We start from the raw sequence: 25,648 nt of genomic DNA, 5'->3' as shown, positions 1-25,648 counted from the left end.
TGATACATGTGATGTGGGATGAAGTCATCATCTTCTCCGATCATTCGTCCCCTGATTCTACACGCCATGTGATCAACACTTCAGCCAGCCACAGACACTAGCCTGCATTGTGGGGAAGTTTTGCCTCATTAATTGTGACAATCTCCCCCCCAGCGTAGACAGAATGCGTCGAGGCTAGTGCCTGTGTTGTCGGTGGCTTTTACTAATCACACTCCTCCGCACACATCCAGCACTCATCCACACTTTATTTCCGACCGCACACCTCGCAGAAACACACCCGACGCCCGTCTCACACACACACTTACAACATATTGCCTTGCTTCGAAAGCATATGTGGGTCGACCCAGAGTCCTCTTCATTAGCTCTTTGTGATAAATGATCGAGCGCGGAGATTGCTGCTGTGGTGGTCATCAGAGAGAATAAAGCTTTGTCAGTGACAACAACACTGATGCTCTTATACTCTACACCGCCTTAATTTGACTCCCAAAACATAGACACTTCCTCCTCTTCCTCCCGAACAACACACACACTGTACACAGTGACTGTGGATGGATTAGACGACTCATATGCGGCACATGAAGCCTCTCCTGTGGAGGCAGACATCCTTCCACCGTGCGGAGAGACTGCATCCCACCTCCACAGGCGCATAATCCCTAATGTCATACTATGTTCTCTTTGCAGGAGGTAGCAGAGGAATACAGTTTTATTTAATTGTTTGGCCTGCAGCTGTGGCCACGGAGTAGCCTTTAAAGTGGGTTTTATAACTTTTTCTTTCGCTGTAACCTTTAACAGAGGAAGCTGCTTGAGACGAGGCCCCTCCCCGAGTTGGTTCTCTGGGTTCCTCCGTCTTAAAATCCTGTTCTGTCTGCGCAGTTGAGCTCGCTGATCCCTTCACTTCGACCCCTCTCATCCCTCCACCAATCTCCCTTCTTAATAAACTTAATAAAATTATTTAACATAACTTGATATATGGTACAGAAAAGGATGCATGCATGGATTAATCTGTAATAAATGTAAAATGTAATAAATCAAGAGTCAATGCTTTCCTATTATGGGCAACTTTTTTAAACTTTCTACTAGCCTCTTCTCAAAAACTGCATTGATATAAAAATTCTAGAGATTAAATGTAAGTGTAAGTTAACTGTGTTTAAACAGATGGATGCGTGCCTGTTTGTTAAAGTTGCCCTGACTAGTTACCAGCAGATGTTCAGAGGAATTAGCCCAAACTGCCCGTGCCAGGCGAGGCACTACTTCTGCTGTCCCTGAAGAACATGTTTACAGGATTAACCACGCACTTCCTGTTCACTTTTACTCATCTATAATATTTAAATTTATTCCAAAAAGAAAAAAGCAATTGTGAGAATGTAGCCTGAATCAAACGACATCTAAAGACATGAAAACATAAACAGGTAATACTTATGAGACATGAAAAGAAGTGCGAGATATGGAAATGTCAACTATAAAGGGCTTTCTAATGCGGTCTGACCTTCAAACCCTTCAAATCAGTCTTCCAAACGCTTTGAAATGTTACAGTAAGGTCAGTCTTTTTAATCTGTGTGCAGATGAAACAATGCGTCTGATTTAACGCATTCACGAGAGCTGTTGCAGAACTTCCTCTTTCAGAAAACGTGCACTTCCTGCTCAATCTGTCCGACGCCAGAGAAAAAAAAAGTGCACGCTTCCCTCTTTTCTGCCTCTTTGCGATCATTTCCTCCGCGATATGCTCACGCGCTGCGCTGTTGCACCATATTGTTCTTTGGCCTTTTTTTTTTTTTCTTTCAGACGTCATGTTTGCACCAATTCATGGCGCTGTTTTTACTTTTAGAGCGCTGCCCTTTCAGAATTACGAACGTAAACACAAAAACTATATTGGTGGCATCCGGAAGGAAACGCTGCGAATTGCCGCTTGTTCCTGAGGTCAGGGCCGGTTGGAGGGGGAGAGGGGGTGAAGGGCATAACGGGAAGGCACGCTCTGACCTTCCCCGGTGACTCCATTACAACACGCACTGGGCTTCAGAACAGGAAGTGGTGATGACACCCACCAGGACACTGGGCTGGTGCTGATAAAGTCACCCTCCAGGAAGCCTTCTAAAGTTACTCTGCTGGCCGTGATATAAATCACTTTATTGATAATGTGAGGTTATTGTGTTCTTTGCCTTTAATACTGCGTGCAAATAAAAAAAATAATAATAATCTGCCTCCAGCATAGACTGCAGGGAAGAGCCAAGGGAGCAACTGCAGTTTCCATGCTACTGCCAAGAGATGTCTTACTAGTTTCTCGGGGAAGGTGGGCGAGAGGATCTGTAATGGTGAGCACTGTTAATATGAAGAATGAAGGGACAAGATGAAGAGACTGCTGGTGAGTCGGACAAGTACCATGGATTCATAGTTATGCGCTACAGAAGCATGCTACAGAAGCACAAAAGCTGAGCACTGTATGAGTGAAGGCTGATTAAAATAGCCAAATTTTGCAGGGAGTTGTGAAGATACGTGAAAGGGAGAGCTCTAATGGGTCGCTGTAAGATTCTTCACTCATACAGTGCAGCAGGTACAGGTGTAGACACACACACACACACACACACATGCACAAGGCTTGCTGGACACACACAACTTACCCCTCGCCTCAGGCTCCGGAGGCAGTGCATTTTGGGTTTGGAGGTCATGAAGTCGTTGAGGCGGTGGGAGAGGGGCTCCTTTTGCTGCTTGGGAGACTGGGGGTCGTTGGGAACAGCAGAGGGTGAGGGCGGGGATGAGGCTGGGGGGGCAGGTGGGGGCTGGTGGGGGGACGTTAACAGGGACATAAGCTACCAGTAAGAGAGGGAGCCGTGACGGAGAGGAGGAGGAGGAGGTGGAGGAGGAGGAGGAGAAGAGAGGAAAAACGTGGAAGAAGAAGAAGAAGGGGGCGAGAATCCAACGAAAAAAGGAGGAAAAAGGAGGAGGGAACACAAACGAAATAAATAAGCCTCCGACAAATATTAAAAAATAAACTGACAACAGAAACAGAACGCGAAAGACGATTAAAAGAAACGTCAAACCTAGTTGTATGAGTTGTGGGAGGGGGGGAAAAATAAAAAACAAAAAGACCGTCAAACACATAAAAACTGTTAAAAAGAACAAAAAACGACCAGAGTGAGTAGGAAGCGCAAAATGTGTTAAAGCAAGCAGCTGCAACAAAGCGAACGAGGGGTTCAGTCAAAGCGCATGCCGGCTTCCATTTTAGAAATCCCTGTTTCCCGTTTCTTCTTCCCTGACCTCGTCAATGCGCCAGCTAAGATGGGAAATGCGCGACATCCCCACGGATGGCAGCTGCTGAATTTGAGGTCAGACTAATTGCTCGATCATAAAACATCTGCCTGCATAATTCACTACCAGCAGTTTAACAGTGAGAAGCAGTGATGAGTTTTAAGATACCACACAACGCTCATGCAAGTCACTCCGAACCCCTTCAAAACTAAGCCACCTGGAAAAAATGTTAGAAACTCTTTCGCATGCAAGTGCAGCTTAACACCTGCTTTATTAAGTTTGTCTTCATTTTTGGGGATTTTGCGTTGGCTTTTTCTGTGCAAAACCAATTTAGCATAACACACGTACACACACACGATTGCACACCCACACCGTAATTCAAACCCAATAGTGCTACCAGCCAATAAGACAGCCAGAGATTGGTTTCGCTGTTCAGAAGCAGGAAACTGAAGGAGGCTACCCGAGATTGATTCGCCAGTCAGTGGGAAAACGGTGAAGGGAGACTGTTACTTCAGATCCGACAGCACAGTTAATATCTGAGTCCGTCCACGGGGGGCGAAGGTGGAAATACATTAGTGTGTGTTACAGAGAGGAGGCTCCAAAATCATTGAGGGTGATTGCCAGGAGGGGAAGGGGAGTAAACGGGTGGCAAATAATAATAATAATAATAATAACAACAAAAATGGCAATACTAGCTTAACTGAGCTTAACACAGTGAACGGAAGTCAAGAGAGCTACACAAAAATGGAAATAAATGCATAATCAGTACTCGTAACACTGCTACAAACATTCAACATATATGTTTTTACAGGCACGAACGTGACATTTAAGATCCCATCTCACAAGTGGACGCCCAAATGAGGAAGCTGCACTACTGTACATTCGAGTGTCCGTGTTAAGCGCGTGTTACCTTGTTCTTGTTCTTAATGAAAGGCCACAGTTTGCCCTTGGTCTTGCCGGCAGGCTTCTCTTTGCCCTCCCTGGAGTTGGACAGGCTGGTCTCGGACGCCGTCCTCTTCATGGCCTGGCCGTAGTCCTCGAACTCCACTTCTCCCGGGGGCTCGAACCCGGACTTGAAGGACTCCACCACCTGCTTCGAGTCCTGTTGGGAAAACGGCAGTTGCAACAATTGCAGATGCATGACATTTAATACACCTTTTTTTAAATGGAAAAAGGAGAATCTGTGTTTGTTGAGATTGCAAATCAGTAGGTCTGGAAATAATACGCAACACAACAGTGATGACTCTGTTGTTTACAGGGTTTTCTGTCTGATAACAGTCCATAAAAGCAGAGGGAGAGGGACTGTCCTTACGCAGTCTGTGGGCCCCAGAAGAAAGGGGGGAAAGACCTAAATCTGTCAGGCAGGAGTTATGACAAAACACTGAGTTTGGGGACATAGCCAGGCATCGTCAGACGCAGGAAGAAGCACATTAATCAGCTCCAGCGTACGTCAAGCCTATCTGAACCGATAAGGGGCAGAGGGTCTGGAGGGTCTGAGGGTTGGATCAGGGGTCAAAGATCACATGTTGTTTTCTCTGTAAATGAGAGAATAGCGGAGGAAGAGAGACAGACAGAGGGAAGCAGATATGTGCGATATGTGATTCCCTGTCGCTGTTTACTGCAGCGGAGCAGTTACAGGCTGGAGTCATCTCCCTGGAGCTGGGCCATACACACACATAGTATACACTCCCAGGGGGATGAGCTTGGTTTTTGTCACAAGGCAGTCGGCCAACGTGCGACTTCCCATTATATCACGCTGCTGATTTTCTCTTTTAACATTTAGCGATTCATTTCACAGTCAAAATAATAAATAACAGACAGCAGCGAGACGGATCTGGAGCCAACAACTGAGCGTGCGCTTCAAAGAAAAGTACGTGGCTGAAAATAGAAGGAGCCGGGGTCCATTGTGGTTGACACGTTCTCCAGAGCAGCTACAGGTATTAAAAAAAACAAACAGTTACCTCATTCACTCTCTAGCAAAGACGTGGACGAGAGGATCGATACCACTCTCGTATCTGCCCATGAAATATGAAACTAGCCTGTTAGCTCAACTTAGCGTGGAGAATTTTTTTTTTTATTACAGATGTAACATACATATCACTATTCTGTCAGTTTTTGGAAAGCTGCCCTGCAAAGCCACAGACGATGTTATGCGAATGTTTTCGCAGGCTTGGTACATCAGGAGTAAACCGAGCCCCTTGTGAAAATCAGGGGAATGCCCCTTTAACTGCTATTTTTAACACAAAGCCCTGAAGAATTCATGGGGAAAGCACAGCACGTGGTTGTGTCTCATTGATTTTCTTGCTGTAGAGGGGATATCTGTTGAACTACTCTCCTCTCAGCAACAACACAACCCTCCCACAGCACTGTGCTGTTCACAGGTGGGTTGTTTTTATATTTTAAAAAGCCCCAAAAGAGCCCAAAGAGTCACATTTGCCAGTGTGTGGGCCGTGACTGGCAACCTGGTTGAGTGAGTAATATGTCCCATATGGTGCTGTATGTGCTTGTGTGTGTGTGTGTGTGTGCGTGCAGACATGTTATTCTGCATACTCACAGCCTTGGGGTCGATGCACTCTGCAGATTTGGTCATCCCATCTAGACACTTCCCCACGATGGGCAGCACTTGGCGGTCCACATCCGCAAAAGTCTTCATGCACACTCCTAGCCTGTCAATTCGTTTCTCCTCCATGTCTTGAAGTTTCTGCGTCAAGGGCGCGGACACATATTCACGTGTTAACACAAGCTCGGGAAGGGACTGATTTGATAAACAGCTGAATGTGACTCAGCCTAATAGAGATGTGAGAATCAAACGCCAGACATAACAAACAACACTTGAAAAACTCACGGCCTTTTAAATCGTGATGCAAAAACACTGCAATACACTAAACTGCGCCTTTAATAAAGATTGCTCGCTGCCCTTAGTGTTCCCCGCATGTTGGAATTGTATTTTTAGTTGTCGACCCAGAGGGGATTGGGGGTTGATGGGTTGCAAACAGCTTTTGAGTTCACATGCGAACTAATGATCGCGCATGAATGCACCACACAGCCAGACTTTCACTGGCTGCATTAGAGGTTTACACACACAGAAAATGAGTAGAGGGCTTACTTGCGTGGGCAACAACATTATAAGTGAAATTTACTGCCACAACAAACCAGATGGAGTAAATCACACGCTGTCTTTACCTGGAATATGTTGGGGATAATTGTGTAGTAATGATCGTTCTGCTCCTGGTTGAACTTTTGCAGGTAGGAGGAGTATTCGCCTTTACTGTCAGCCGCCATCTGGTGTCTCACCTGAGCTTGCTGCCGTGCCTGAAGGAAAAAAAAAAACCCAAAACACACACACGTAAACATTAAAGCCGCAGTCCCTTCCCTGAACGCCACACCCTCTGATTAACACGGACACGCGCGGCCGGGTATGATAACCTAAATCAGTTGACACACTTTTTGCATACGAGTACTCATGCATACACATGTACAGACATGGAGCTCGTGGATGCACAGTCACAGGTGCAAGGTCAGTAAGCAGCGACAGCCTCTGGTATTAGATTGTATGTAGGCCAGAACAGACACATAAAAAGGGAGACGACAGCCTGCAGTGGCTGCAGAATGGAGGGATTTGGATTTTGACCGCCCGCCCAGTCTGGCCTATCTCTGCTGTTGGGTGATGTTGATTATTTTAAGCTAGTTCGGGCTAAGGGAAAGAAGGCAGGCGGTCAGAAACGCAGCAGGAGTAGCCTATTACAGATCCACGGAAAGCAGATGGAGATGAGATTATCTCAGCTAGACAGCATGTGGGGTGGTGTGTGCGTCGCGAAGCTAAGTACTGATATCTGTTTCCTCTTTCCATCACATGGCAGGACCGCCCACACACAAATAGTAGTTTCATTAGGTCATCTACAACAAAGAGCCTCCTCTTGAACCTGTGATAATAATCAGCGTTTCATCTGCAAAAATAAAAAACGCAGACAGGAACATAACCTGATCTGTCAAAGTCCAGCGGGGAACTTTAAAAGGGCTTCATCCAGGTTTCACCTACACACCAGTCTGAGGCGACTCTCACACACGCACGGGCAAGCAATCGAGGACGCGGCAAAGGTAGAGGAGGACATCGGAGTATGAGGGATGACATATAATACTTCTGTGGAAAGTGATCGCTGCTACCTACAAATAAAGGAATGTGAAAAGCTCAAAAGCACATGTGAAAGTCCGGCTGCTTGAAATCCACGAGCCGGCCTGTGAGCATGCATCTATGCGTGCGCTGCTGCTGCTGCTGCTGTGCCGCCGTTTACGTGCATGCAAAGTGGGCCGAGGGCTTTGAGAAATGATGAGCGCTGTCGCCGTGGCAACCTGACAGATAACAAAATGTTTGCCACGAGCCGCTGTGCCTGCAGCCTCGTCACATCCTGTTGTCATGTTCTGGAAAAGTACCAGGTTTCTTTTTTTTTGCCCGCTCACAGCTCTGAGTGTTTACGGATGCCTTCCTTTTTATATACTATATATTTCAAGGCTTTTATATATATATATATATCTATATCTATCAAATACTTAGAGATTAGGAGATTACGGTAAAAATAAAAATGAAGAACAAAAACAAACTTTTGGTTAAAGTTCATATTTGCCTCCCTCTGTCCTTTATTTTTACTCACACATATAGACGCCATCAGAAGACAACGCAGTAAGCCACTGATCACAGTCAGACAGGACGGGACAGGGCGTGGTAACAGACCTGGTCGAGGTTACAGTACGTGTCAGACTCTACGGGAGACCATGTGTGTGTGTGTGTGTCGAGACACAAGTCGAGACAGTGTGGGTGTAGGTGTTCCCACCAGATATAAAAGGTACTCTCTTCCACTGGACCTACCTTATGGGAACTTCGCTTCAAGGCATTGCATAAAATAAATATACAAACACACACACACACACACACAAAAGGATTGTTAGCTGTTACCAGCTAAACAAGAAGTTGCCATAGATGCACTTCCTGGACCACCAGGCATGTCATCACCTCAAAAGGGGAAGTTGGTATCACTGTAAACAAGCGGCATCACCACTAAAATACTGGAATTGTTATCCACTGTTTTGTGCTTTTAGCAGAGGCTGAACAGAAGCAGAGTTAATTTTCTTTTTTTTAAAACGCTTAATGACTGAAGATCCCCGACACAGAAGTGTGTCAGTGTGCATGTGAGGGACGTGGGGGTCCCTCAGAGATCTGTTACAGCCTTTGTGGATATCTTAGACTGTAGATCCAAACCCCAAATTGAGGGATTTGTTTGCCAGAGGTGCAGAGGGAATAGTTTGGGGTTTTCTCTGTAGCTGCACAGAAAACCACAGTACCTCAGCTCAACAAACTGCAGCTCTTTTGCATTAAAGGAAGACACATTACAGAGAAATGCAGCTCCTGGGACTGAACTTGTCAAACGTGAAATACTGGCAGTAACTGGCGATTACACGCTTTGTCGAAAATGTTCAAAAATATCACTTCTTCGTCAGCAATTTATCATGTCGTCGTCTTTAGCTGCAGAATGCTAATATACACATGTGTTCTGCCCTGTCTCGGCTCTACTCACACCCCAGAGGTTTTCACTAGGACTTAAACACAAACTAAGCTATGGCTACATTTCATCCTTTATGGCAATAAATACTCAAAAGTCCCCTAAGTTGTCTCTGCAAAGACAAAAACTCAGAGGAACGTGATCTGTTCAGAACTATATTCTCTGTATGTTACTGAGATTAAGACCTCCTTAAAACATACACACTACTTGAATCTAATTTTAAAATTGACAAAGTTGACAGGGACAACATACATGAGTGAGTACCTGTTAGAAAAAGACAAGTAAGAGAAAACGTTTCAAAAACGGTGATGGTGGAAAACACAGTCGTCTTTTAATGATGCTGATGCGGGGGAGTTCCGATTTTTTCTATTCCGAGTTCTTCATTTCTGAACAATGGATATGTGAGTAGGTGAAAGGGAGCACCGAGGTCAGTCGAATCACTCACAGAGAAAGGAATAGGAACAGAAAAAGATTCATGCACAGTTACAAAGAACTGTCACGCGGCTGTTTGCATTTCAATTAAAGGGCAATAGCGGTGGCTTTGCATGTTTTATTTCCATTAACTACTTTCATAAACATGTACTTTACATGTACTTTGCTAACCATTTTGCAGTTACGTAAAGACGGTTGGTGTCCATATATGCAAAACTACCGGCATGATCCTTTATAGCTGAGGAGGATGTTTTTGAAGCGTATTCAACACAGCATTTATTCTTCCTTCCTTCTAGTTAATTCTGTGTAATATCTGAATCGTTCCTGCTTCAACAAACGGAAAAACTGTAATCAGAGACAGCGCTGCTCTTGTTTTAAGACTAGCTTCTTGAGCTGCTGTGCCGAGTCTTTCCAGCTGAGTTCAGTGTTAGCCTAAGCCTATTGTCGCCTCTTTGGCTGTACGTCCAGAGTGCAGAAAGCCTCTTTATTCCAGCCTATATTTGCATAATAATCGGGTCTGAACTGTGTCAACTCTGAGTCTGAGCTCTGCTTCAACAGCTGATGAAGCAAGCAGGAGCACGCGCTGTTGACCCATGATGCCTTGCGGGCGTGGGAGCTGTGTGGGTTAAAGGCTATGATTTTAAAGCGCTCTTTCAATTGGTCATGACAACAGGAAATGACATCAGCCTCAGGCCCAGGGGGCTCTGGTCTACAAGTCCTGAGAAACGGATGATCGCCGCGTGTGTTGATTTATTGTACGGGACGTATAATCACTGGAAACGCCAAAGCTGCATATTTGGTTCGACTACGAAAAAGCAAAGCAAACCCATTTGTGTAATCCACAGCACACATAAACACACACAAGCTCTGTCGTTGACGCAGTCTTCTCTGTCGCTAAGGGTCCCTACAGCACAGCAGTGGAGTGTTTGGTAGCTGCTCTGCTGCGATAATGAGAACTCGGTGCTGCTATCAGCTTTGTCAAGCAGCAGATCACCGTGCTGCTGAGACAATGCCAGCTTTTACACACTGTCCCTGGCATCAAGCACATGATCACTCAATCTTTGCTGTCTCTGCGCTTAAAAGAAAACGGTGAGAGAAAGGCCAGGGTGCCATGTGGGAGGGTGCGGTAGGCCGGGCAATTGTGTTAAGCATCGAGGGTATCTAGGACAAGCTGGTGTGATTCGCGGCCGCCGCATGGGTCTGACGTGACGCATACCTTTTCCACATCGGCCTTCGTCACGTTAATGTCAGCATCCATCTTCTCAAAGTATTGCTGCGCTCTGTCGGCCTCTTTACAGTCCCTCTCGAACTTTCTTTTACACTGAAATAAGACAGACATTACATCAGTTATTTTGCACTTGACTTTTAAATAAGCACAGTAATGGACGTCACAACAAGTACGTATGCGTCATATACATTTGAAGCCCGGCATTGTGAGCAGTTCATGTCACTGACACAGCGAAGGGGTCTGTTAAAGTCTGTGGCCTGCAGATTAAACAAATGTTCATAGTGGTCATTTGTGTACAGAAAAACAAGCATTCATCCAACCCTCTCTCGACCCCTCTAGCTGAACAATCAGTGTTTGTTGGGCCAGCCGTGTACTCTGAACTATGCCTATCTGCCTCGCGCACAATGGTATCATTGAATGTGCAGAGAAGTTTGAGGAGGACAAGGCAGTTATGCATCTCTCTCACACTCTTTCTCTCCCCCGTCAAAGGGGCCAGGCAGAGATAAGAATTGGGTTCTGTGCAATCTCTCATTTAGCTTTAAACAAATAAATCAGGAAATACCAGACTTCCTCTAATCTATCTTTACAGCATACAGTATATATAGTTATACTTTACAACTGACATTTACTTTAGTATCTTTACATCTAAAGGGACCCCAGGTGGTATTATGTGTTTCTAGCTTGTTTGACAATATCTGTCTTCTTAGCACTGCATGGTTTATATCATCTAATAAACCATTTCTAAAACATTACTCATAACTTTATTCATATCTTCTGCCCTGTATAGTCTTCACATAGTTACAACCACTGCCTTGTTTCCACTGCAAGCACAAGAAATCACACAGTGTCTGAGATTAGTGGTGGAGACAGGGCAGGAGGTCCCTCAGGGCTCTGTACAAAGACCTCTGCCTTTTCCAGACAGACACTGACTGAGACCTACCGTCTGTGCTCCCTGGATTTTTGATCATGATACTTTACACTCACAGCTCCTCCTTGAGTGTCTAATGTGGCATGTGCTTCAGTATCATGTGGTGTTGATGACAGATTGTGCCTCGAGCGGTGAAGGATTCTGCACCGTTTTACATAAGTTTGTATATTTTAATTCTTAATTAATATGTACAGCAACATGTAACTACTGCAGTTCTCATTATAAACATGTTAAATATGCTATCAACAAAAAAACATGATGATTAGAGTTTGTTGGGATCGCTAATTGAAAGCTGTTGTCTGCTTTGTGTGCTCTCTGCATGCCAATACTTGTACTCAGCAAAAGATTTGTTTGTGAGCGAAGAAAAAGCATCTGTAACACCACGCGACAAACAAGACTGGACTTTGTTTTAAAAGGGAAAAGTGATGGCAACTAATCACAAGAGAAATTGTCTGACTGATCTCCAGTGTTGAGAGCAAAAAGAAATATTTCATACTTTTCATCTTGTTTTCAAGTTGGTTCAACAAGTTGTCAGCATCAGTTTGGCTGTTGATAATTTCTCATAACAGATCATAGTAAATCTGTTTTTTTGTCATTTATAGCTTTTTATGTTTCTTAAAATTTGTAGCTAGCAGGGAAACAGTGTAAACTAATGCAGCCGCTTACCGATTCCAGCTGTTTCCACGAGCCCTCAATGTACTGCTGCGCCTTACGCCCATCATGGAAATGCTGTTGGAAGAGTTGAGAAAAAGGAAAAAAAAAAGACATATTATCACACTGTTTATTAGCTCAAGGGATTTAAAGGCAGGTGAACCTGACCTTGACACATTAGGGATTATAAATTAGAAGCAGCATGCAATGAGAATCTGTACGTTACTCATACTGTGACAGGAAAGTATTAATGTGAACTGAGAAACTAGGGCATTCAAATAGACTCTACATTGTAGCCACATTAAAAATAATAACCACATAAACCACAGGCTTAACGCTCAGAGATTTGTCCCAGCTCGAGCAGATGGCTATAAGTCTGTTTGATTGAAGAGCAACCAGCTCATAACGCATCAGGTGCACCAGTACTGCACCAGAATGTGCCATATATAAAGCAACACGCAAAAATCCACAAAAAAAAAGCATTTTAATTTAAAAGAAACACGCTGCACGAAACATAACGATGCCAACCAGTGGAGCGGTAACAGTGCGATGAGGCAGAACGGACGCTGTTTTCATGACGCTTCAAAGTCACATGTCATGCAGAGATGACATGACGCCATCGGCAAGGTTTCAACATTCATCTCTGCTGTCTCTGCGGCCCTCGTGCGTGCGTTCAATGCACACTCATTTCATGAACACAGTGAAAAGCATGTGCACGATAAAAGTATTCAGACCAAAAAGGTAATGGACCGCTTTTAAATGAGAAAACATGTTGACAAGAAACTCCTTGACACCATTCTTGTAATGAGACCTAAAGAGATGAATTAGGTCAGGAAAGAATCAGTTTCTCTGTCAGTTAATCAGTTCAATACTTAGGTTCCCTGATGATCATGATGGTGATCCCCTAGCTTTTTCTCTGGGGCTACGATGTAGATTAGAAATTTCACTCCAGCACTTCTAGATGTACTACCGCAGAACTTGGTAGAGAAATTCCCTAGCACTGCCAACTGTGGCATATTGGGCAAAACTAGGTGGCGGCTGCTGGTCTAAACGCACATAGCACGTACGCTTGAGTGTTTTCCTACAAGGCCTCACTTGGCCTACCAAGGTGCACTTGGCCCAGAGGCAGAGCACATCCCTCTACAGCTCTGTGTGTGTGTGTGTGTGTGTGTGTGGACTTCAGCCAAAACCCTGGGAAGTGGTGACACATAGGAACGAATCTAAGCCTTTGTCGTTTTTAAATTAGATTCTGATCACTCATAAAGCGCATAAATACTTCCTCAATTGCCCACGGTCCAGTAAGCACGCCAAAGAATTTACAAAGAATCAAATTGAGATGAACACGACATGGAGACTTGACTATCAATGAGGTATCCCCTGGTTACGCAGACTGCGGAAGCCGGACACAGTAGCTGAGCAGAATATCGATGCCGCCACTCAATAACGGACCCCGGGCTGTTATAAAGAACAGAAAGCAGTTGTTTGTACTTCTTGGGAAGCACAAGGTACTCAGTATTCTGTGTACTAACCTACAAGGAAGAGATGTGAAATTAAGACTAACGTATAAAGGCTCATCTCACCTGAATAGCACTGGTTGTGAGAGTGGTTAGGTAGAATGTACCCTGGTTTACCTCAAGCTTTCACACTTCTCATTTCCCAAGGTTTCGAGGGAAGCTGAAGAAAATAAGGAAGTGCTCCAGTGTTTCAGAGGAAGTACTTGAGCTCTAACTGACAACGGGACATTGTGGAGCCGCCGAAGCGTCCCGACAATCCAAAGTATATTCGAGCATTTCATTTTTGACCCTCACCTTCAAATGCCTGCTTGATAAAAGCGGCCTTGTCGGCGATGTGCTTTGAAAATATGTCGAGGAAAATGATAGCATACAGAAGATGCAATTAAGACTTTCTACAAGACACAGTATTGCAGACCGGGTGACATCATTGTTACTGCGGAGCATACTCCTCAACCAAATGTTTGTCTCCATAACAACATTTTGAAAAATATCCAGCATCTCATCTGGACTAACACAACATCCATCACCGTGAAGATAAACAAACTACAGTGACACTCTTCCCCAAACAGCTCCATTAGATTTACAAGATCCTGCTGGAGGACGAAGATCTACCGGCCGCACCGTGACCAAAAGCAAAATAAGATACACGAGCAAACTCGTTTTCCAAAGCGATTAAAAACAGCCATCAGCCATCTGGGATGCAAACGTAGAGGCGCGTACAGGCAGATGTTCTGCAGTGTCGGCTTTTCTGAGTTTTACCGACTGCTGAGATACGCGGTATATCCCTTTAAAGTTCATCCAGCTCTCATTGTTGAGGCCAAGACGCACCAAAATCTGACATCAAGGAATTTTTCCTGTGGCGTCACCTCACGTCGCCTGTGTCTGGGGTCGCAAAATGAGAACTTGAACACACCACAAAGATTACAGCCATAAGTCAGGCAGCACATACAGACTGCGAGTGAGAGTAGTCTGTTTGTCTAAATAAATAATGCATCATACAGAGCGGGTATCTCAGCAAAGATTGTAAGGTTTCCTCCAGTTACTCTGAAACCATGACACAGAACTAGGATGTGTAGGAGTAAATGGTCATTGGTCAAGAAATAGGTGAGGTGTGAGACAACTATAATTCTGTGGAAATTGCAAGGTTTCCGGCCTGAGTGACAGAAACTATCCACCGTCTGATTTATCTGCCTCTTTCACTTCCAGTGCCCCATCTGAAATGTAGCGCTGCATTAATTCGCTAGCTGCCCTCCTCCACCACGGGAGATATCTGTCTGGCACGTATACATTCACATACTCCATCACACATTCCATTTTGAGCAGGATGAAGATATGAAGAGACAAACGTCAAACATCCGCTGTTTGACAAATAAGAGAGGAAGGAAACTTGCAGCAGCACTGCATTTATAGCACTAAGAGGTGCACGTGTACGCCTGTGCACGCTCAGTCTTTAACTGATCTGTTAGTCACTCATTGACATGGCCTGGATCACAGGAATGTGCACCTGCAGACCTATGTAGTGGTCAGCCGCATAAAATCATTAGGCGCTAGAAACAGCTGCAAGTCAGAGAATTAAACCACATGAAAGCTCCACAGAGACTTTTATCCTAATGTTTAAGCCATTAGGCAAACACTGTTAACATAGCGGAGTCATTCTGGATTGTGAAGATCAATTCTCCCTCTTCCTATATGTCTTTCCGATCAACACAAGAAGGTACCTATGGCTACTTCAGAGAGAGACGCAGTGTTTTAACACAGCGGTTGCATCCTTCATCTCTGCCTCTAAGAGATAAATGAGGACGATCTCCTCGGCCAAAGCCACATAAAGATGTTTTACTGTGCATTATGGTTTCCGATGACTTTTTCGCTAAATGACGTGCTTATTTGTTTTCTTGCCTTGGCACTGAAGTAAGCTCCAAAAACCAAATGGCATAATGTAATGTGCTGTGGGTGTAGGTACAAAAAAGAACACACACAGAACTACACCTGCTGCTATATGAACATATACGGGAATTATACACTATATTAGTCACATGTGGAGTCTTGGGAGGTCTTGCAGACTGTTTAAGGGTCTCGATCATCAGTCCTCACTGGAGAGGACTCTTAAGCTGTGTGATCGAAGGCCTGTCAAGGACAGCAGTATGCTGACTAAACACCTTATTATGACTCCTCAGCACAAACACAGTCCAGTAAGACTCATCCCATTAACCCTGCTGCCTCTCCAGTGATACATATCATACAATAAGGCGTTAAACAAGCGGTACGTCTAACCATGGACGTATTGTGTTTTTGTCTGAGCCTGAGTTTGGCCTATAAAATCAAAAACAACTATATCTGCTCTCTTAAAATCCTTGTCCTCACCTACAATGCCACCCCGAGCCGAGCTTACCAAGAGGTTCAGTGAGGGGAAACGGCAAAGGGAGGAGGGGAGTTGCAAAACAACCCCATATTAAAAAACTAATGGAGGATTGTTTTTTCTCTCCTTCTGGGTTTGGAGTGTGGATTTTACCTGCCCAGTAAGCTCACTGTGCAACCAAGAAGGGTGGGCCTTGGCCTTCCTCTAATCCCACTGTCTGGGTCTGCCTGCACAGCTGAATCAAAAGGAAAGAACGCAGCGTGGCTCGAAAGTGAGAGAAAAAACTGGCGAACGAAAGACGGGAAGATGGGGGCGCAAGGCATGACTGCTTTGCAAAAGACATTCAGGATATCAGCAACACTTTCCTCTGTAAATTCCACAGTGATATTCTGCAACAAATAAAGGCCATTTCCAACAAAGGCCTTTTTTTCTTTATAGTCTAGAGTTTCTATTCTCAGCCTTTTCAACCCTTGAATGTGCCACTGAGCTTCATTCTTCGCCATTCATGAGTGGCGTGAATGTGTCTTTCAATAAAAAGTAAAAACCACACAACGACGACACAGTTCTGAATATGATAAACTATTTGCTCAACGTTTTTAGATGAAACGATCCTCTGTTCAGAAAAGATAGCGTAAGATACAGGGTCCCGCTATAAAGGGAAACCCCCCGGCACCAGATAACTGAAGAAACACTGTTTGTTGGCTTCTTTAGCTAAGACACATGACAGACTATCAACAATATCAGCTGCAAGAAAACACTGGGGAGAAAGGGAAACAATAAGACAGCACAGAAAGGGAGAGTACGAGGAATGAAATAAAGGGAATCTGCAGAGGAATAAAGAGGAAGAGAAGTGTCAAAGTGACATCCTGCAGACAGCAGGGGTTTGTCCAAGAACTCTCTTGGCTAAACTAAGCCGGGCTAAACCACAGCCAAAACAGGCCTGGAAACGTAGGATGATACTCCGCCAGAAGAGCTGGAAATCCCCCTTATCTTTACAGCGACCAAAACTGAGCTTAAAATAAATACTGATCACTAATATTGTGCTTCTAAAAAAGGTCACTGCGCCTTTGAGCAGCATTCTAGCTTGGGATTTCCACTTAACTTCCCTCAGCTGCACATCCAAAACACAAGGCTTCATAACAGATTCTTCGGAGAGCGTATTTTCCAGCTGGGTAACTCCCTCTCACCATTTCTGTTGATTTAATCGGCACAACGCTGTTATCTGTGTATCATGTTGCTGCAGGTCTTTATAATGACCACAAGGAAAGTGACTTCAGCGTTTAAGAATAGTGTGCGGTGCACCGATCCTTTGTAAATTGGATTAAAAGAGGGAAATACGGGTGTAATGATAGAGAGGGGATGACTGTGTTCCATAGAAAGGACTCAGTCAGTCACGTTCCGCGCTTCCAGCGAGCCTTTGGGTGTATCTATATTTACTCGGAGATGACCTCAGTTCATGGAGAACAGAGCATACACTGGAATAGGGTTGCTTCATTTCTTGCAGGGCCAGTGTACAATCTAAAGTCAGTTGTACGGAGAGAACGACACGGTGATTTGGACAAATTTCAGGTGGAAAATTCAACAAGACTGACCGATTTTCTCTCGGTCTTGAGTTCCTGCAGGTAGCGGGTAAGCTCCGCGATGATTTGAGACGTCAGGTTCTCCGCTATGACCTCGTGTTGACCCGCGTAGTCGTTTAACTCGTTAAGTGTCGTCAGGAAGGCTCGACAGAAGGAGTACCTGGAGAGACATGAGAAGCGAGGTCAGGAGAAACATTTGCCAACATGGCTGCCAAACACAGAAACGACAGTAGTAGTAGTAGTTTTGTACTGGGATGGATGGAAATGTGCGTCAGGATAGGAACCATGCTAAAGGTATAGTTTGATAGTTTAAGGAAATAACACCTTCACATCTGTTCATTAAATTTCATGACGCAGCAAAAACGTCAGGTTCCTGTACTTTTCACACTTTGGCTTGTGTACAGATAAAAAAAAAGAGATGCTTCCGACTGCTTCTAGTCTCTGCGGTAAGCTAAGCTAATTAGCTGTTGACTCCTATATTTAACGGACATATTCGAGAGTGCCGTCCGACTAAATATGCAGGATACTCACTTGCTCTCCTCCTCTTCTCGTGAGTTCTTCTTGGGCTGATATTTCTTCGATAAATTCCTGCGAGGACAAAAGAGTTCAGTCTAGTCAGACATTTCTTACTGTATCTTCACAAAGAGCCCACTCTGCAGAGGGGTAGCGCGCCATTCCCATTATATTTCCCTGACACCGCCCTCATAGAACCTGCCAAAGCATCATCCAGCACACCATTCAATCCAGCAGAGTGCTTTCTGCTCCTGCTACTACCTCCCCTTTCCTCTCTTCAGGTCGTGAATCATCGCCCCCCAGGAGTATGCGTGCAGAGTCAGTCACCGGAAACATGCGTGCTTTTCGAACGCAGCCATTGCCCTTGTTTTGACTCTGACTCTACGTTAAGTGGCACAGGATGAGAGCAGTGTGGTGTTGAGGAGGGAAATTAGATGTATAGCAGGCAGAGTTGTGTAATGATGAAAGAAAATGTCTCGGTGCTAGCTGTAAGTCAGGAGATGGTGTTGGAAACAGCTGCAAATCAATGGCAGCATCTTTCAACGCCCTTCTCTCGACAGCATCGTTTACTGTAGGTTAAAGTACATCATGTCACACCTTGTTTCATGGAGACGTGTCATCACCCAACTCTGTCAGCAAAGTATAATAACACGCACTATGCTCTGATGGATTTGGGAGCGTGTTGTGCGCCTGTGCCTTCAGGATCCTTTGTCTAATTAAAGAGCACTGTTAAAAATGAACGAGCAAGCGGTGTACGTGCACGAGAAACACACAAACAGAAAACGGTACATAGCGAAACTGAGGAAAAACAGCAAGCAATAATGACATTTTGCAAACCTGAAACTGGGACGGTTTTGTTTATTTTGTGGTCAGAAATTTGTGTTGAGGCAAATTCAATATGAAATGGCCCATCTGTGCATCAGAACTATTATTGAATATCAATACCAGCTGTCTGCAGAGCTCTGATTATGGTCAGCGGTATCTGTCTTTGTTGTAAGATTACAGCAGTTTATTCACCGACGGATTCCAAAAGCCTCCGCTTGCACATGCTTAATTCCTGCCGAAATAAATAATTTAAAAACCACATGTGATGTAGGTCTGCGCCGCACTCCAGACCAGCTCCCCCAGCCTACATCCCCCACCAAGCCTCGACAGTGGCGTTTGTACTGTTGCTAGGCAGATTTATCTGTCTATCTCACTCTCTGTCCTTCTCACTCCTCCTCTAATTATAGCGCTCTTTCATTCACTCACAGCCAGATGTCATGTGTCAGATTGAATTCGCCCCACTGAACCCAATAACTAATTTAAAAACTGTCCAAATTAGCTGCTCGCTCTTAGTAAAGAGGATAGGATTAAAAAGGCACTGTTAGGTGTATTTTTGTTTTTGTTCTGCTCTCTTAAAGATAATCTGACATAACTTTTTGCTTTACTGGAAACCTCCCGGAAGAATACGTCTACATAGTGGTTGGTAATATGACCGCATACGCTTTCTTTCACCCTCACCCAGTCTCTTTTGTTGGCAGGAAATTATTTCTACTTTACCATGGATTATGCCAGACGGGAATTTGGGCGAGGAGGGGGAGGAGGAGGTATTAATGCATTGCCCTGCAGTGACTAGACTGAAGCATTGTGCACGTTTACACCAATGCAGGGGGAGAGGATTATTCATGGATTAGTGTGTAGTTGGTATGGTGATAGAAATGGTGTAAAGTAGAGTAATAGCCATGGAGGACATTTGGTTGGAGAGGAATGTGGGCTGTTTCATATGAGGTGCTTTCCGATCGCTGGAGGTTTTTCACCAAGTGTTGGAGAAAGTACCGTCTTTTGTGTTTTCTGCACTGTGGGAATCGTAAACAATCACAGTTCTGAGAACTCTAATGCAGGGTCTTTTTTAGCTTCTACTTCAGGTACTTTTCCAGAACAATAAGAACATTTAGTGTTGTAAGTGTGCGGTGATTGCTCAAACACACAAATGTAAAACCACCAAACACTGGCATCACTAGCTGTGTAGACAATAGCTCTTAAAAACGGGATAAAAAGGAGAAGTGGAGCAAGTTAAGGCTTTAGTAACTCTAAGTACAGTGTTGTTGTATGTTGCATAGAGCTAAGAGATGTTCCTACATTGATTCAGGGTTCTTAAACACTTGAACGTACATTGTTCTCATTGGATCTGCCAAGTTGGTAGAGTCCTCAAAGTCATTTCGATGATTCTGTTGGTCCATTAAAGATGCAAGTCTTCAGCTTACTTGTCCACATTTCTATCAAGAGACTAATTGATTGATCAAGTACTCATTTCATGGCTCCAGTCTAAGAGGTGTACCAGCCATCTATTCCAGTAAGGCAGCATTGGCAAAACCAAATCTGTTTAACTCATACTATGATGCCATGATTAATGTTTCTAAATTCACCTGTGCCTTGCCAAGTAAAAATGTCCTCTGTAAAAAAAACGTTCGCTCCGAGTCAGAAAAAAATCTGCCCAACGACACAAATGAGAGAAAAGAGAAGAAGATCAAAGGGGCAATTCCATTAGTTTATTAGATTTAAGAGTCCTGCGTTTCTTTTGGTAGGAGTGTGCCTGACAGATTAAACCTGATGAGCTAAGTTGATTACAAAGGATAATTGGAGGTACGGCCAAGTAGCACCACAACAATGAAGCCATGTGTTGCACACAGGAAAACTCTATGACTCAAGATGTCCTGGCTGCACATCCTAATTTCCCCATTTTTGTCGAATACGTGTGCGTATGAGCTTGTGTGTGTGTGTGTGTGTGTGAGTGTGTGGGTGCATGGGTGTCTACTAGAGGACAGACCCAGTTTGACAGAGGCCCGTCTGTATAAACACACAGTCCGAAAACATCCGCACCATCTGTGGAGCCTGAAGTTCAATAAAAGCCAAGCTGCCATGACAAGATGGGTCGAACACACTGTAGACAGATGCCGACTAATTGAATTATGGGAAATCTATACGTGTCCAAATCCGAGCGGAAGTCTGGGAGCGCATGCTACGTGATTTTGGTTCACTCTTTTAAAAAGCTTTGATTCAGCTTTGAGGGCAACATATTTTGGATGAAATTTAAGAACTATCTTCAAGTTGTGACGAGCATTTCTCAGTATATTTCTATTTAATATGTGTCTGTGCGTACAGTGGCTGCAGTGATACGTGGCTAATGCAAGCACGTAAACATAGACAGCTAGTCCTATTATCTCAAGCAGACTTAATTCTCAAAGAGATGGGTCGTGAGTAGAGGAGCTTCTCCAGAGGGGTTTAAGTGTGAATACTGCAACGGTATTGGCTAGTCACTATCAAATCGGGGGTTGGGGGGGGGTCAATATCTGGAGCATTAGCCATATTGCCTGGCGTCTTTAAAGATGAGGATTGCGGATTTAGGGGGTATCTCCTACTGCGCTGTGATGCAGGAGGCCTTAAGAGGTGGATCGTCCCAGCTCATGCTCCCATCGCTGCCTTTATAAAAAAAAAAAAAAAAAAAATCTGCACTGAAACACTGTGTGTGTGTGTGTGTGTGTGTGTGTGTGTGAGGAGTAGGAATAGGAGGGGCAGGGGCCAACAGTGGTGGTTGGTTGGAGGGAAAAAATCTGGGTCAGACCTGGGCTTGATAATGCTGATACCTACTAGTCTCTATGGAAACACAAGCTCCACCCCCTTCCCCCACAACCTGACTTCCTCTTGCCAGAAGCCAGCAGCAACAACAACAGATAAACATGCATGACGGAGACAGTGAGAGACTCTTCGCAGACAAAAAGGATAGCGGTGGATTGGACATCCTCTTCCGCTTGCTTGCTTGCTTAGTAATAAACCTCAGTGCAGTGATTCTGTTTCCCTGCAGAGAAACAACTGTGAAAATATGATATTATATTATGCGCTCTATTCCCATGTGGTATGAGCTCGTATGAGTTTCTCCAGAGGGAGGTCAGAGGTCAGGGTTAGCCACAAGATCAGTCTCTTCTTTCGAGGATGCTACACTAGTCCGAATCCTGCTGTGTTGTTCTCCCTAATTGCTGATCTGCTGCCCCAAATGTGGATTGTAATTCAGGTCGAGTTACTCACCTAATTTGTTTTGCATAGCTGGTTTCTATCTCCGATCTCTCCTTGACAAATTTGGTGTACTTCTCCACAAATTCGATGCCCCACTGCGTGTGCTTCTCCAAGTTGTCAAACTGATCCTGCAGAAAAAAAAAAGAAGAAAAAGATGTGATGACGACATCATTCAAACACGAAGGAGATTGCAATCTGTCGTCATGTGTTAAAAAAAAATAAAAGATTAAATCAGTGTGATGAGGTTGCTCCGTATTAGTGATACTGTAGGGATTGCACCACATTTGTTGGGGAGGTATTGTTCATTTACCTCCCTTTAACGCAAGTCACCGGACATATGTGTCAGTTACTGATCAAAAAGCGAAAGCATCTGCATCGTGCATTAAATCTCAAAGGGGGTGCACCTGGAATATGACTCTTGATATGAAATTTCAAGCTGCAGAGTATCCTTTTTTTACGTGAGCTCTAAGTGTAGCTCATAGTAAAAACAGGCACTAGAAGTCTGCACTACTGATAACCAAACACAGCTGTTCAGGCTGAACTCATTACTCATGATTTGTTCATGACTTGTGAGGAAAAACTGAGCCTCGACTTGGCTGAGGTCATGTCTTGAAATTCATCATTTAAAAAAAAAAGAGAGTATTTCATCTGGGGTATCAATTAACACACACACATGCCACGGCTATAATTTGCTCTCGATCACATGGCTCCTTCAATCGCCTTACGACATCGTGGGTATAATTTTAGAGACGAACCAAACGAAAAAAGCGACCTTGGTGTGGCTCCAACAGTCCCCCATCCTCTCTTCCACCATGTCTGTCTTCCCAAATCCAACCGGCAGTTCTTCTGGCACGACACGCCAAGCAGCAGGTGAAGTGTCAGCTCGCAGGGGTTTGTTTAAATCTCATTGCAAAGTATGTGAAGCACACCAGAGCGGAGCGTTTAGCATCCTGCACCGAAAGCTGTTACGTATCAAAGGCAGGAAGTGGTCGTGGTGCCGAAAATTAACAGCGTCGTCTTGTCGCCTACAAAGCTGAGCAGAGCACCAACGTGAGGTGTCTAAAGGTGTGTTGAAGTTTTTGTCGTTATTAGAGTTGCGGCATCCTGACAAATCAAGGCTTTTTTTAGTTTTATAGAAACTGCAAGTGTGATCAAACCTCCTTGAATGAGCGTTCACTAATTCAACAACTCCAAACTGATGTACTCAAGAGAAACAATAGAGAGTACCCTGAGTTTTGGGGACTTTCCAGGCTGCTTTGTTAATCGGTTTCAATGAGCAATCACTCATCAACGGCCCACTCAACAGGAGAATGACAAGATAAAGCCAAACAATTAAAGACATTTTACTGAATAATGAGGCAGCCCCTCTGCCTCTTCCCTGCTCTTTGTTGTCTCAGTTTCTCTGCCTGTTTTCCTTGCTTCCCTTTCAATGCTCAAGGGCACGCTCACTCTGAGACCCATGTGCCAATTAAAGTAATCAAACGGCATTTGCTTCATTATGACCAGACAGCAGTTATTCACGGTACAAAACACAGAACAAGCAGCGCACGTCACTGCAGCCACAGAAAAAACCTCCTCCGCACACATAACATAACAGATTACCCTTTTTTGCAGGGGCACCATTTTATCCTCTGTGTCCCAGCGTGGAATGTGTACCCTTGTGAAATAGCCAAATCCAGAAAACGTCCATCCAACTCCCTTCCGATATTGAGGTTAAGTTGTCGCGGGCGTCCACAGGACCATTCTCCAGGTATCCAAAGTGGAGCAAGTGCAGATTAGCTAGAGTGCGGGCCGGGTTGGGGACGCAACGTCCGCTGACCCCCCCCACCCCCACAATCCCCACGCAATAACCAAAGAAAACTGCACAGTCGTGGCAAGTAATTCCCGATTGTCTGGAGAGAGAGCTGAGGAGGAACCGATGCGGCACACAGGCTCACTCAAACGCACACTCCGGATCTGAGGCCACTGCTGCCCACAGCATTCAGGCTTAATGCTCCATCAGGCGTAAGGTGGAATAAGTGGGATGAGAGAGGAGGATGGTGAGAGAGAGAGAGAGAGAGAGAGAGAGAGAGAGAGAGAGAGGAAAAACAGAGGAAGGGGGGCTTGGAAAGGAACAGAAATGACAAAAGAGGCGGGATTACATGGGGAGGGGATTAACTTCAGAGAGGGACTAGGTTATGCTGGTGGGACCTCATAAACTTTATCACGCCTTCACAGCACCTTATTTTAAGATCTAATAAAATATAAGTAAAAAAATAAAACCACAGCATAAAACCTGATGAGTCATCCCGAGATCGCGAATCTTTGGCCAACATCACTGGACTTGGAGGCACTTGCTGGAGTTAAATGGAAAACCATCAGCGAAGCAATTTCCAGGCTATTAGAGAAATAGCGGATTAATAAATTATGAATTAGAGGGAGGGAACCATCGAAGAAAACAACATATAGTGTGAAAGTGAGTCAGGCAAAAGCGTATCGTCTTGCAGACTCCCTGCTCATTATATAAACCTCCTACTATTCCAGCATTTTGAAGTATTTAACCCAAATACTGGGATCACCTATTTAGGTCTGCAACATTAAAAGAAACAGAACTAACGCTTCAAGGATAAATGCTGAGTCTTTGCTATCTTCTCTCATGTGAAGATCTTGTAATATATGATAGCAAATGTGATTATATTTTGATTTTAGACGGTTAATTTGACATATTAAGAAATCTGAAAGTGCTGTAAAGCTGTGACACACAGCAGAATGAATTAATAATAGAAAGAATTGCTAATTGCAGCCATGTACGGTTTAATAGTTGTTAGTTAAGGCCCTAAAACCTTAAACATAATTATGAAGACAAATGTTTTTCTGCAGTCACACCAGTGGAAACTATAAAGTAGCAGGGTGCCAAGGATACACGTCACCATTCCCATTTAATTTGATTAAAAAAAAAAAAACCCTGAGCAGGAAATAATGATTTTCATAGTTCTGACCAACATGTGCAAACTGAATTCACTTCGCACTTGCTAAAGTTAGCATGGTCACACTGCATGCTAAATGCACAGTGACAGAGTCACAAGACTTAAGGGCCCGACTTGCACACAAACTTGGTAAACCCTCCTCTTATGGCCCCTGTAACAAAGCCTAATAAGTCCTTGTCCTGCCCTAGACTTACTTCCATTCTTTCATCTGTGGCCTCTGACACCTGACCTTGTTCCTTCAGGAATGAAAAAGTGGGGGATCCCTTCAGGAAGATCAACCGGGCCCGCTCTGCTTATTATTTCAGGGCGCAGTCCCGCTCACTGTGATGCATGTACTATTGTGGTAGTACATGAAAGAAAATAAATAGAGCCGTGCGGCTAAATATTCTTTTATTATCCAGGAAATGAGAAACAGGTTCCGACAGAGAACAAAGGGGACACTTAGCAGTTGCTAAATATATGTAGGGAGCCCGTGGGCTGTGAGAAAACAAATGCATGCTTGTTTAAAGATCAGCCCCGTGACCTCCAACCCCTCCTCAGTGGGAGAGGGGGATTACGGCGCAGGTTAATGTATCGGACTCCCAGTTAATCTGAACTAATGTACATTATTTAGCTTCCACTCCGGCTCA

The 25,648-nt window shown here is 44.4% G+C and overlaps 1 protein-coding gene across 5 annotated transcripts in view; it reads right to left on the bottom strand.

Moving 5' to 3' along the window:
• The window catches only part of fnbp1b (formin binding protein 1b), a 49,709-nt gene that overhangs the window by 11,467 nt on the left and 12,594 nt on the right, over positions 1–25,648 (bottom strand). For 4 of the 5 annotated variants that reach the window (XM_084572600.1, XM_084572599.1, XM_084572601.1 and 1 more), the window contains exons 2-9: positions 22,066–22,181; positions 18,019–18,075; positions 17,500–17,647; positions 12,053–12,115; positions 10,447–10,551; positions 6,427–6,555; positions 5,798–5,944; positions 4,154–4,345 (exon numbers count right to left, since the gene is read on the bottom strand). In XM_084572600.1, coding sequence (XP_084428726.1) covers positions 4,154–4,345; positions 5,798–5,944; positions 6,427–6,555; positions 10,447–10,551; positions 12,053–12,115; positions 17,500–17,647; positions 18,019–18,075; positions 22,066–22,181 — 957 coding nt within the window. Of the gene's footprint in view, positions 1–293; positions 399–2,615; positions 2,805–4,153; positions 4,346–5,797; positions 5,945–6,426; positions 6,556–10,446; positions 10,552–12,052; positions 12,116–17,499; positions 17,648–18,018; positions 18,076–22,065; positions 22,182–25,648 lie in introns of all 5 variants that reach the window. The other variant, XM_084572603.1, reaches the window with a different exon arrangement.

This window comes from Chelon labrosus (genome assembly GCF_963514085.1).
Source record: "Chelon labrosus genome assembly, chromosome: 22".
Lineage (NCBI taxonomy): Eukaryota > Metazoa > Chordata > Actinopteri > Mugiliformes > Mugilidae > Chelon > Chelon labrosus.
The sequence above is the reverse complement of the archived record's forward strand: the minus strand, read 5'-3'. Positions and strand labels throughout refer to the sequence as shown.